At 37.7% G+C, this 14,070-nt stretch overlaps 2 protein-coding genes across 4 annotated transcripts in view; one reads left to right on the forward strand and one right to left on the reverse strand.

The window, feature by feature from the left end:
• TFDP2 (transcription factor Dp-2) overlaps positions 1–14,070 on the forward strand; it is a 209,111-nt gene that overhangs the window by 41,102 nt on the left and 153,939 nt on the right. The gene's annotated exons all lie outside the window — the stretch shown is intronic.
• Positions 6,408–6,986, reverse strand: LOC139034794 (large ribosomal subunit protein eL21). Its single transcript, XM_070466649.1, has one exon. It carries the CDS (start codon positions 6,939–6,941, stop codon positions 6,459–6,461), a length of 483 nt encoding a protein of 160 aa, XP_070322750.1. The 5' UTR covers positions 6,942–6,986; the 3' UTR covers positions 6,408–6,458.

A 14,070-nucleotide genomic window follows, 5' to 3' on the forward strand; every position in this document is an offset into this window, starting at 1 on the left:
GTCCTCTAATACTCCTCTATTATTCCTTAATTTTCATTTTCATTTCACTATAACCTTGCCAAAAAAAAAAAAAGAGAAGCCCTATTTTTAAACTGAACTTCATATATATTTCTAAATTTTTTTTGTGTTTTTGTTTTTAAATATTGTATTTCAAAGAGTCTAGCCTCTACGCTAGATTTTTAATCTTTGTTTTTCAGTATGTGATATAACTTTTGGACATTTAAGAATCCAATATTCAATTCCCATTTCTATTCAGGAGTGTGGTGATTACTTTCTCCCACTTTTGACTCTCTGTTTTCTACCTCAGAACACCTCTATTTCCTCCTTTCCCCTTCTCTTCCCAATCCAATTCTGTGAATCTTTGTGGGTGTCTGGGCTACGGAGAACACATTGGGAACAGATAACTGCGTAGATCTGTCTCTCTCCTCTTGAGTCCCCCCTTTTCTCCTCCTGCTCACCTCTTATCTCCTTCCTCCCTCTCCTATTCTTCATGTAACTCTGTGAACCTCTCTGGTTGTCTCTCACGGTGGAGAATCTTTTCACCATTAACCTAGAAGTTTTATTATCAGTGCTGTATAGTTGGAGAACTCTTGAGACTACTGGAAAAGTAAAACTGAAATCCAGAGGCAGGAGACTTAAGCCCCAAACCTGAGAAAACCAGAAAACTCCTGACTACACGGAACATTAAGGAATAAGAGACCATCCAAAAGCCTCCATACCTAAACCAAAACCAACTACCACCCAAGAGCCAATAAGCTCCAGAACAAGACATACCACGCAAATTCTTTAGCAACGCAGGAACATAGACCTGAGTGTCAACATACAGGCTGTCCAAAGTCACACCTAACACATAGACCCATCGCAAAACTCATTACTGGACACTCCATTGCACTCCAGAGAGAAGAAATCCAATTCCACACACCAGAACACTGACACAAGCTTCCCTAACCACAAAACCTTGACAAACCAATCGTCCAACCCCACCCACTGGGTGAAACCTCCACAATAAAAAGGAACCACAGACCACTAGAATACAGAAACGCCACTCCAGACACAGCAATCTAAACAAGATGAAAAGGCAGAGAAATACCCAGCAGGTAAAGGAACATGAAAAATGCCCACCAAGTCAAACAAAAGAGGAGGAGATAGGGAATCTACCTGAAAAAGAATTTAGAATAATGATAATAAAAATGATCCAAAATCGTGAAAACAAAATGAAGTTACAAATAAATAGCCTGGAGACAAAGATTGAGAAGATGCAAGAAATGTTTAACAAGGACCTAGAAGAAATAAAAGAGTCAATTAAAAATGAATAATGCAATAAAGGAGATCAAAAACACTCTGGAGGGAAGCATGAGTAGAATAACAGAGACAGAAGATAGGATAAGTGAGGTAGAAGATAAAATGGTGCAAATAAATGAAGCAGAGAGGAAAAAAGAAAAAAGAATCAGAAGAAATGAGGACAACCTCAGGGACCTCTGGGACAATGTGAAACGCCCCAACATTCGAATCATAGGAGTCCCAGAAGAAGAAGACAAAAAGAAAGGCCATGAGAAGTTACTCGAGGAGATAATAGCTGAAAACTTCCCTAAAATGGGGAAGGAAATAGCCACCCAAGTCCAAGAAACCCAGAGAGTCCCAAACAGGATAAACCCAAGGCAAAACACCCCAAGACACATATTAATCAAATTAACAAAGATCAAACACAAAGAACAATATTAAAAGCAGTCAGGGAGAAACAACAAATAACACACAAAGGGATTCCCATAAGGATAACAGCTGATCTATCAATAGAAACCCTCCAGGCCAGAAGGGAATGGCAGGACATACTTAAAGTAATGAAAGAATAACCTACAACCTAGATTACTGTACCCAGCAAGGATCTCATTCAGATATGAAGGAGAACTCAAAAGCTTTACAGACAAGCAAAAGCTGAGAGAATTCAGCACCACCAAACCAGCTCTTCAACAAATACTAAAGGATCTTCTCTAGACAGGAAACACAGAAAGGTGGTATAAACGTGAACCCCAAACAACAAAATAAATGGCAATGGGACCATGCCTATCAATAATTACCTTAAATGTAAATGGGTTGAATGCCCCAACCAAAAGACAAAGGCTGGCTGAATGGATACAAAAGCAAGACCCCTATATATGCTGTCTACAAGAGACCCACCTCAAAGCAAGGGACACATACAGACTAAAAGTGAAGGGCTGGAAAAAAATATTTCACACAAACGGAGACCAAAAGAAAGCAGGAGTCACAATACTCATATCAGATAAAATAGACTTTCAAATAAAGGCTGTGAAAAGAGACAAAGATGGACACTACATAATGATCAAAGCATCAATCCAAGAAGATGATATAACAATTATAAATATATATGCACCCAACATAGGAGCACCACAATATGTAAGGCAAACGCTAATGAGTATGAAAGAGGAAATTAATAGTAACACAATAATAGTGGGAGACTTTAATACCCCACTCACACTTATGGATAGATCAACTAAACAGAAAATGAACAAGGAAACACAAACTTTAAAGGACAGAATGGACCAGCTAGACCTAATTGACATCTATAGGACATTTCACCCCAAAACAATCAACTTCACCTTTTTCTCAAGTGCACATGGAACCTTCTCCAGAATAGATCACACCCTGGGCCATAAATCTAGTCTTGGTAAATTCAAAAAAATTGATATCATTCCAGTCATCTTTTCTGACCACAGTGTAGTAAGATTAGATCTCAATTACAGGAAAACAATTATTAAAAATTCAAACATATGGAGGCTAAACAACACGCTTCTGAATAACCAACAAATCATAGAAGAAATCAAAAAAGAAAATATGCATAGAAATGAATGAAAATGAAAACACAACAACCCAAAACCTATGGGACACTCTAAAAGCAGTGGTAAGGGGAAGATTCATAGCATTACAGGCCTACCTCAAGAAACAAGAAAAAAGTCAAATAAATAACCTAACTCTACACCTAAAGCAACTAGAGAAGGAAGAAATTAAGAACCCCAGGGTTAGTAGAAGGAAAGAAATCTTAAAAATTAGGGCAGGACTAAATGCAAAAGAAACTAAAGAGACCATAGCAAAAATCAACAAAGCTAAAAGCTGGTTTTTTGAAAAAATAAACAAAATTGACAAACCATTAGCAAGACTCATTAAGAAACAAAGGGAGAAGAACCAAATTAACAAAATTAGAAATGAAAATGGAGAGATCACAACAGACAACACTGAAATACAAAGGATCATAAGAGACTACTACCAGCAGCTCTATGCCAATAAAATGGACAACCTGGAAGAAATGGACAAATTCTTAGAAAAGTATAACTTTCCAAAACTGAACCAGGAAGAAATAGAAGATCTTAACAGAGCCATCACAAGCAAGGAAATCGAAACTGTAATCAGAAATCTTCCAGCAAACAAAAGCCCAGGACCAGATGGCTTCACAGCTGAATTCTACCAAAAATTTAGAGAAGAGCTAACACCTATCTTACTCAAACTCTTCCAGAAAATTGCAGAAGAAGGTAAACTTCCAAACTCATTCTATGAGGCCACCATCACTCTAATTCCAAAACCAGACAAAGATGCCACAAAAAAAAAGAAAACTACAGGCCAATATCACTGATGAACATAGATGCAAAAATCCTTAACAAAATTCTAGCAAACAGAATCCAACAACATATTAAAAAGATCATACACCATGACCAAGTGGGCTTTATCCCAGGAATGCAAGGATTCTTTAATATCTGCAAATCAATCAATGTAATACACCACATTAACAAATTGAAAGATAAAAACCATATGATTATCTCAATAGATGCAGAGAAAGCCTTTGACAAAATTCAACATCCATTTATGATTAAAACTCTCCAGAAAGCAGGAATAGAAGGAACATACCTCAACATAATAAAAGCTATATATGATAAACCCACAGCAAGCATTACCCTCAATGGTGAAAAATTGAAAGCATTTCCCCTGAAATCAGGAACAAGACAAGGGTGCCCACTCTCACCACTACTATTCAACATAGTTTTGGAAGTGTTGGCCACAGCAATCAGAGCAGAAAAAGAAGTAAAAGGAATCCAGATAGGAAAAGAAGAAGTGAAACTCTCTCGGTTTGCAGATGACATGATCCTCTACATAGAAAACCCTAAAGACTCTACCAGAAAATTACTAGAGCTAATCAGCGAATACAGTAAACTTGCAGGATATAAAATTAACACACAGAAACCTCTTGCATTCCTATACACTAACAATGAGAAAACAGAGAAATTAAGGAAACAATACCATTCACCATTGCAACAAAAAGAATAAAATACTTAGGAGTATATCTACTTAAAGAAACAAAAGACCTATACATAGAAAACTATAAAACACTGATGAAAGGAATCAAAGAGGACACAAACAGATGGAGAAACATACCGTGTTCATGGATTGGAAGAATCAATATTGTCAAAATGGCTATACTACCCAAAGCAATCTATAGATTCAATGCAATCCCTATGAAGCTACCAACGGTATTTTTCACAGAACTAGAACAAATAATTTCACAATTTGTATGGAAATACAAAAAACCTCGATTAGCCAAAGTAATCTTGAGAAAGAAGAATGGAACTGGAGGAATCAACCTGCCTGACTTCAGACTCTACTACAAAGCCACAGTCATCAAGACAGTATGGTACTGGCACAAAGACAGAAATATAGATCAATGGAACAGAATAGAAAGCCCAGAGATAAATCCATGAACCTATGGTCACCTTATCTTCGACAAGGGAGGCAAGGATATACAATGGAAAAAAGACAACCTCTTTAACAAGTGGTGCTGGGAAAACTCGTCACCACCTGTAGAGGAGTGAAACTAGAACACTTTCTGGCACCATACACAAAGATGGGCTCAGAATGGATTGAGGATCTAAATGTAAGACCGGAAACTATAACACTCCTAGAGGAGAACATGGGCAGAACACTCCCAGACATGAATCGCAGCAGGATCCTCTATGACCCACATCCCAGATGGATAAGGAAGCTGTGGTACATATACACCATGGAATATTACTCAGCCATTAAAAAGAATTCATTTGAATCAGTTCTAATGAGATGGATGAAACTGGAGCCCATTATACAGAGTGAAGTAAGCCAGAAAGATACTAACATTACAGTATACTAACACATATATATGGAATTTAGAAAGATGGTAACGATAACCCTATATGCAAAACAGAAAAAGAGACTCAGATTTATAGAACAGACTTGTGGACTCTGGGAGAAGGCGAGGGTGGGATGTTTCAAGAGAACAGCATTGAAACATGTATATTATCTAGGGTGAAACAGATCACCAGCCCAGGTTGGATGCATGAGACAAGTGCTCGGGCCAGGTGCACTGGGAAGACCCAGAGGGATAGGGTGGAGAGGGCGGTGGGGAGGGGGGACCGGGATGGGGAATACATGTAAATCCATGGCTAATTCATTAAAAAAAAATAATAATAAACAAATAAATATAGCCAGTAAATAAATAAATAAAGTTGAATCCTCAGCTCCCAGTACTGAGCCTAACAAAACATAAGTGCTAGATAGATGCTGGTTGAGCAATAAGAATGAGGAACACAAAACAGAAAGAAATAGAAAAGAAGGTACAACCAATTGGGGGGAAGTATTTGATGTCCCAGATGTACAGAACAGACTTTTGGACTCTGTGGGAGAAGGCGAGGGTGGGATGTTTAGAGAGAACGGCATCGAAACATGTATATTATCAAGGGTGAAACAGATCACCAGCCCAGGTTGGATGCATGAGACAAGTGCTTGGGGCTGGTGCATTGGAAAGACCCAGAGGGATGGGATGGGGAGGCAGGCGGGAGGGGTGATCAGGATGGGGAACACATGTAAATCCATGGCTGATTCATGTCAATGTATGGCAAAAAACCACTACAATATTGTAAAGTAATTAGCCTCCAGCTAATAAAAATAAATGGAAAAAAAAATTCTTCTTTCTTATTCTTTAAACAGATGGTTTCTTCAATGATACCTAATGAAAAATATATCCATAAGTGCTGAAAGGGCATGTGATAAAATTCCATATGCATTCTTCATAAAATATAATCTTCTCAAGTATTAATCATTTTCTCTATTATTCGGTGTTGATAATGAAAATTTAACAAAGCTGTATAATGAATGCATCTTAAATCTTATGATATGCTTTAAAAGTATAGTTTAATATTTGCTTTAAAGGCATTAATAGTTAAAATTAATAATAAAATAGTTTAACTTATTAATAATAATTAAAATGTGTTCTTATTGATATAATTTATTTGTAAGATTATTTTCCAGTTGCTCTATAAATGGACAACCTTTTAACCACTTTATTTTTTTCTGTGGTAACTTGTCAGCTTAAATTTTCTTTCTTTTTTTTTTTTTTACAGTCCAGGTCTTTATTTTTACACCCTTCAGGCCATGAATTCATAGGGAATGGGTTCCAACAGTTCAGGTTCCTTTCCATTGGTCCTCACAAAGTGTGCTTCTCTGGGTGGAGCAGGCTGGCGCTTCAGCTGAACCCAAGTCCCTTTCTCTTTGGCTTCCTTCTTTTTCTGATCATTTTCCTTCACACGTTTTAGGAAGCTATCTCGGCTCTTAGAGTGCTTAATATGCTCGATACGCACATTAATTCTCTTGGCAAGTATCTTGCCCTTAACTTGTTTGTTTACAATGATGCCAACAGCATGCTGGGTAACATTGTAGACTCTCCCAGTTTTGCCATGGTAACATTTGTGGGGCATTCCTTTTTGAACAGTACCCATTCCCTTGATATCTACAATATCACCCTTCTTGTAGATTCGCATGTATGTGGCCAAAGGAACAACTCCATGTTTTCTAAAAGGCCTAGAGAACATGTAGCGGGTGCCCCTCCTCTTTCCCTTTGTGTTGGTCATTTTGGCGAATTACTGGAAGATGGCGGTTCCGGCCGAAAAGAAAAGCAGCTTAAATTTTCTATCCCTTCTGGAAATGGTTTTTGGTAACTCATATGTCCAGCTCCTCAGTTTATCTGCTCCCAGGCTAAAAAGGAGCGCTTATGATTTTTCAACCTCCTCTGATTTGGTGTTAATTTTCCCTGTTTATCTTTTCATATGCTGTGTATTTGTTTAAGTACTGTGTATTTGATTATTGTTTTAAAAGACACAGGTGTTAGATTATTACTCCTTTCTTATGTTTTTTACTTAAATGTCTGCTGTACCTGAGATTTTTTTTTTTTTTTTTTTTTTTTGGTTTTCACATATTTATTGGGGGCCATCAGGGAGGAGGCTGTACCTGAGATATTTAAATACTATATGGAATAATATAATGAATCCCCTTCATATCCTGTAATTCTGCTTATACATTCTGACATGTAGCTGAAACCTTTGTTTCTTATCTTAAATGCTTTCCATCTTCTATACAGATAAGAGAAATTTGGTGTTGTGTGTGTTAATTTCTGTGTGCGTCTTACATTTTTATCCTTTTAAGCACTATGCATTTTTTTTTTGCATGCCTTAACTTCCTTAAATATAATGTTGCATATATAATTTTTAACCTGTTGCTATATTTGCAAGGTTTATTCTCATTGTGGCCTGTTAATGGATTTTTATTGCCATATGATGTTGTGGATGTTACAGTATTCTGCTAGACCTTTTCTTTCCCACTGAGCTACATGTTCTCCACCTACACAGGCTGGTTGCTTACAGCTGCATTGCTTACTGGGAATTGCCCTTGGCCAAGATTATACTCCATCTAAGAGGCATCCTCTGAGAGCTGACTGGGTGAGGCAGGGATACAAACTCCAAGCAAACTCGCCTCTGTTAGGGACAACTCTGGACAACTCTGTTAGGGACAATCCCAGCTCTGGAGCTCCATGAGCATTACCTGAGGCTCTCACTGCACCCTCATTGGGCCAGCTTCTCCCAATTCTCACCTCAGCTTCCTTCACTTACTTCCAAGTGTTTCTCCTAAGAGCACTTCCCAGGAAACTTTCTGCATGCTAGTCATTGGGCCTCCTCTCTCTTTTTCAAAGGACTGAGTTTAAGACAGTTTGGTATTTTCTTTCAGATGGATAGCGAATTGTGTAAGTAACCCTTTATTAAGTCAACTTTGTAGAGTGTAAATGCAGTATATCCTGTGCCTTGTAATGCTGTGTACTGTTTGTCAATACTTTGTGTATTATGTTGTGTTTACTGTCTTTCTCTATTTATATACTATCTTTGTTTTTTAAGCACTTCTTTTGATATCTGGGGCGTTTGTATCTTTATTTCATTAGTTTATTTATTTTACAAATTAATTTTTTTAATTGAAGAATAATTGCTTTACAGAACTTTGTTGTTTTCTATCAAACCTCAACATGAATCAGCCATAGGTATTTATATATCCCCTCCCTTTTAAACCTCCCTCCCCATCCCACCCCTCTAGGTTGATACAGAGCCCCTGTTAAAGTTTCCTGAGCCATACAGCAAATTCCCGTTGGCTATCTATTTTACAAATGGTAATGTAAGTTTCCATGTTACACTTTCCATACATCTCACCCTCTCCCCCCTTCTCCCCAAGTCCATAAATCTGTTCTCTTTGTCTATTTCTCCATTGCTGCTCTGTAAATAAATTCTTCAGTACCATTTTTCTAGATTCTGTATATATGCATTAGAATACGATATTTATCTTTCTCTTTCTGACTAACTTCACTCTGTATAATAGGTTCTAGGTTCATCCACCTCATTGGAACTGACTCAAATGCTTTCCTTTTTATGGCTGTTCAATTCAGTTCAGATCAGTCATGCAGTCGTGTCTGACTCTTTTGGGACCCCATGGACTGCAGCACGCCAGCCTTCCCTGTCCATCACCAATGCCTGGAGCTTTCTCAAACTCATATCCATTCAGTCGGTGATGCCATCCAACCATCTCATCCTCCGTCGTCCCCTTCTTCTCTTGCCTTCAATTTTTCCCAGTATCAGGGTATTTTCCAGTGAGACAGTTCTTTGCATCAGGTGGCCAAATTTTGGAGTTTCAGCTTCAGCATCAGTCCTTCCAATGAATATCTAGGACTGATTGCCTTTAGGATGGACTGGTTGGATCTCCTTGCAATCCAAGGGACTTTCAAGAGTCTTCTCCAACACCACAGTTCAAAAGCATCAATTCTTTGGTGCTCAGCTTTCTTTACAGTCCAACTCTTACATCCATACATGACTACTGGAAAAACTAGCTTTGACTAGACAGACCTTTGTTAGCAAAGTAATGTTTCTGCTTTTTCATATGTTGTCTAGGTTGGTCATAGCTTTTCTTTCAAGGAGCAAGCGTCTTTTAATTTCATGGCTGAGTAATATTCTGTTGTGTATATGTACCACTAATTCTTTATCCATTCATCTGTTGATGGACATTTAGTTCACTTCCATATTCTAGCTATTGTAAATAGTGCTGCAGTGAGCAATGGATGCCTGTGTCTTTTTCAATTTTGGTTTCCTCAGGGTATATGCCTAGGAGTGGGATTGCTGGGACATATAATGGTTTTATTACTATTTTTTTAAGGAATCTCTATACCATCTTCCACAATGGCTGTATCAATTTACAGTCCCACCAACAGTGCAAGAGTGTTCCCTTTTCTCCACACCCTCTCCAGCGTTTATTGTTTGTAGACTTTTTGATGATGGCCATTTTGACCAGTGTGAAGTGATAGCTCATTGTAGTTTTGATTTGCATTTCTCTGATAATGAGCTGTGTTCAGCAAGCATCTTTTCATGAGTTTGTTAGCCATCTGTACGTCTTCTTTGGATAAATGTCTGTTTAGGTCTTTTTCTCACTTTCTGATCGGGTTGTTTGTTTTTCTGGTATTGAGTTGTATGAGCTGCTTGTATATTTTGGAAAGTAATCCTTTGTCAGTTGTTTCATTTACTATTCTTTTCTCCCATTCTGAGTGTTGTCTGTTCACCTTCCTTATAGTTTCCTTTGCTGTGCAAAAGCTTGTAAGTTTAATCAGGTCCCACTTGTTTCCTTCTGTTTTTATTTCTGTTACTGTAGAAGGTGGGTCATAGAAGATCTTGCTTTGATTTATGTCATCGAGTGTTCTGGGATGTTTTCTTCTAAGAGTTTTATAGTTTCTGGTCTTATATTTAGATCTTTAATCCATTTTGAATTTTTTTTTTCCATTTTGAATTTATCTCTGTGTATGGTGTTAGGAAGTGTTCTAATTTCATTCTTTTACATGTAGCCGTTCAGTTTTCCCAGCACCGTTTATTGAAGAGGTTGTCTTTGTCCCACTGTATATTCTTGCCTCCTTTGTCAAAAATAAGGTGCTCATAGGTGTATGGGGTTATTTCTGGGCTTTCTATCTTGTTCTGTTGGTCTATATTTCTGTTTTTGTACCAGTATCATGCCATCTTGATGACTGTAACTTTGTAGTATAATCCGAAGTCAGGAAGGTTGATTCCTCCTGCTCCATTCTTCTTTCTCAAGACTGCTTTGGCTATTCAGGGTCTTTTGTGTTTCCAGGTGAATTGTGAAGTGTTTTGTTTCACAGCTAACAATTTCAAAATTGACAAACCTTTAGCCAGATTTATCGAGTGAAAAAGAGAGAAGAATCAAATCAACAAAATTAGAAATGAAAAAGGAGAGATTATAGCAGATAATGCAGAAATGCAGAGGGTCATAAGAGACTATTATGAACAACTATATGGCAGTAAAATGGATAACCTGGAAGAAATGGACAAATTCTTAGAAAAGTTCAATCTTCCAAGACTGAACCAGGAAGAAATAGAAATTATGAACAACCCAATTACAAGCACTGAAATTGAAGCTGTGATCAAAAATCTTCCCCAAACCAAAAGCCCAGGACCAGATGGCTTCACAGGAGAATTCTGTCAAACATTTAGAGAAGAGCTAATGCCTATCCTTCTAAAACTCTCCAAAAATTGCAGAGGAAGGAACAGTTCCAAACTCATTCTACAAGGCCACCATCACCCTGATACCAAAACTAGACGAAGACAACACACAAAAAGAAAACTGTAGGCCAATATAATATCCCTGATGAACATAGATGAAAAAATCCTTAACAAAATTTTAGCAAACAGAATTCAGCAACACATCAAAAAGCTCATACACCATGATCAAGTTGGATTTATTCCAGGGATGGAGGGATTCTTTGATATATACAAATCAGTCAATGTGATACACCATATTAACAAATTGAAAGATTAAAACCATATGATAATCTCAATAGATGCAGAAAAAGCCTTTGAAAAAATTCAGCACCTATTTATGATTAAAACTCTTTGAAAAATGGGAATAGAAGGAACCTACCTCAACATAGTAAAGGCCATATATGATTAGCCTACAGCAAGTAGTATTCTCAAGGGTGAGAAACTGAAAGCATTACCCCTAAGATCAGGAACAAGACAAGGGTGTTCACTTTCACCACTATAGTGAAACATAGTGGTGAAACATAGTTCTAGAAGTCCTAGCTACAGCAATCAGAGAAGAAAAAGAAAGAAAAGAAATCCAGATTGGAAAAGAAGTAAAAACTCTCACTGTGTGCAGATGACATGATACTGTACATAGAAAACTCTAAAGATAGTATCAGAAAGTTACTAGAGCTAGTTAGTGAATTTAGCAAAGTTGCAGGATACAAAATCAAGACACAGAAATCACTTGCATTTGTATATACTAACAATGGAAAATCAGAAAGAGAAATTAAGGAATCAATCCCATTCACCATTGCAACAAACAGAATTAAATATCTCGGAATAAACACCTAAGGAGACAAAAGAACTGTGCACAGAAAATTATAAGACACTGATGAAAGAAATCAAAGATGACATAAACAGATGGAGAGGTATCCCATGTTCTGGGTAGGAAGAATCAATATTGTGAAAATGACTATACTACCAAACACAATCTACAGATTCAATGTGATCCCTATCGAACTACTGATGTATCTTTATTTTAGTGGCATCATTTATGTTAGTAATTTTTATAGTGCCCTTAATCTTTTCTCTTACTTTACTTTTTAGTTAGTTTTAAATGGTATCATTTGACTCCTGCCTGTTAACTATTTAACATTCAGCGATCTTATTCTACTTTCCTCCTTTTGTCTCCTCTTACTTGCCAGTGTTTTTAAAAATTTTTGGCTCTCTGCATGGCTGGAGGGATCTCACTTTGACTAGCAACTCAGGCCAGAGCAGTGAAATCCCGAATCCTAACCACTAGGCCACCAGGGAACTCTCTCCTAGTATCTAGTTGCATTCTTTCTTCTTTGGCAGAAAAGATAACATTTGACTTCAATCTTGTTTTAGTTTTACCTCTACAATTGAATATATAACATGTTCGCTGCTTGTCTTTTTGTGAAATTTACCTAGGCATGTTTTGGTAGGATGTAGCTCGTTTTCCAACAGTTTGCTCAGAAGGGGTGCACATTGATAGTATTCCCATTCAAACTGTTTTTTTCCCAGTTATATTGAGAGTTTTGCCAAGAGAACGAATTGGTCATAGCAAACACGCTCTTCCAACAACACAGTACTCTACACGTGGACATCACCAGATGGTCAGTACCAAAATCAGATTGATTATATTCTTTGCAGCCAAAGATGGAGAAGCTTTATAGAGTCAGCAAAAACAAGACTGGGAGCTGACTGTGGCTCAGATCATGAACTCCTTATTGCTAAATTCAGACTTAAATTGAAGAAAGTGGGGAAAACCACTAGACCATTCAGGTATGACCTAAATCAAATCCCTGACAATTATACAGTGGAAGTGAGAAATAGATTAAAGGGATTAGATCTGATAGACAGAGTGACTGATGAACTATGGACGGAGGTTCGTGACATTGTACAGGAGACAAGGAGCAAGACCATCCCCAAGAAAAAGAAATACAAAAAAGCAAAATGACTGTCTGAGGAGGCCTTACAAATAGCTGTGAAAAGAAGAGAAGTGAAAAGCAAAGGAGAAAAGGAAAGATATTCCCATTTGAATGCAGAGTTCCAAAGAATAGCAAAGAGAAATAAGAAAGCCTTCCTCAGTATTCAATGCAAAGAAATAGAGGAAAGCAATAGAATGGGAAAGACTAAGAGATCTCTTCAAGAAAATTAGAGATACCAAGGGAACATTTCATGCAAAGATGGGCTCGATAAAGGACAGAAATGGTATGGACCTAACAGAAGCAGAAGATATTAAGAAGAGGTGGGAAGAATACACAGAAGAACTGTATAAAGAAGATCTTCACAACCCAGATAATCACAATGGTGTGATCACTCACCTATAACCAGATATCCTGGAATGTGAAGTCAAGTGGGCCTTAGGAAGCATCACTATGAACAAAGCTAATGGAGGTGATGGAATTCTGGTTGAGCTATTTCAAATCCTGAAAGATGATGCTGTGAAAGTACTGCACTCAATATGCCAGCAAATTTGAAAAATCAGCAGTGGCCACAGGACTGGAAAAGGTCAGTTTTCATTCCAGTCCCTAGAAAAGGCAATGCCAAAGAATGCTCAAACTACCGCAGTTGCACTCATCTCACACACTAGTAAAGCAATGCTCAAAATTCTCCAAGCCAGGCTTCAGCAATACACAGACTGTGAACTTCCAGATGTTCAAGCTGGATTTAGAAAAGCAGAGGAACCAGAGATCAAATTGCCAACATCCACTGGATCATCAAAAAAGCAAGGGAGTTCCAGAAAAAAATCTACCTTTGCTTTATTGACTATGCCAAAGCCTTTGACTGTGTGGATCACAACAAACTGTGGAAAATTCTGAAACAGATGGGAATACCAGACCATCTGACCTGCCTCTTGAGAAATCTCTGTGCAGGTCATTAAACATCAGTTAGAACTGGACATGGAACAGCAGACTGGTTCCAGATCGGGAAAGGAGCACATCAAGGCTGTATACTGTCACCCTGCTTATTTAACTTATATGCAGAGTACTTCATGAGAAACCCTGGGCTGGCTGCAGCATGAGCTGGAATCAAGATTTCCAGGAGAAATATCAATAACCTCAGATATGCAGATGACACCACCCTTATTGCAGAAAGTGTAGAACTAAAGAGTCTCTTG

This window comes from Odocoileus virginianus, chromosome 4 (assembly GCF_023699985.2).
Source record: "Odocoileus virginianus isolate 20LAN1187 ecotype Illinois chromosome 4, Ovbor_1.2, whole genome shotgun sequence".
NCBI classification, from domain to species: Eukaryota; Metazoa; Chordata; class Mammalia; order Artiodactyla; family Cervidae; genus Odocoileus; species Odocoileus virginianus.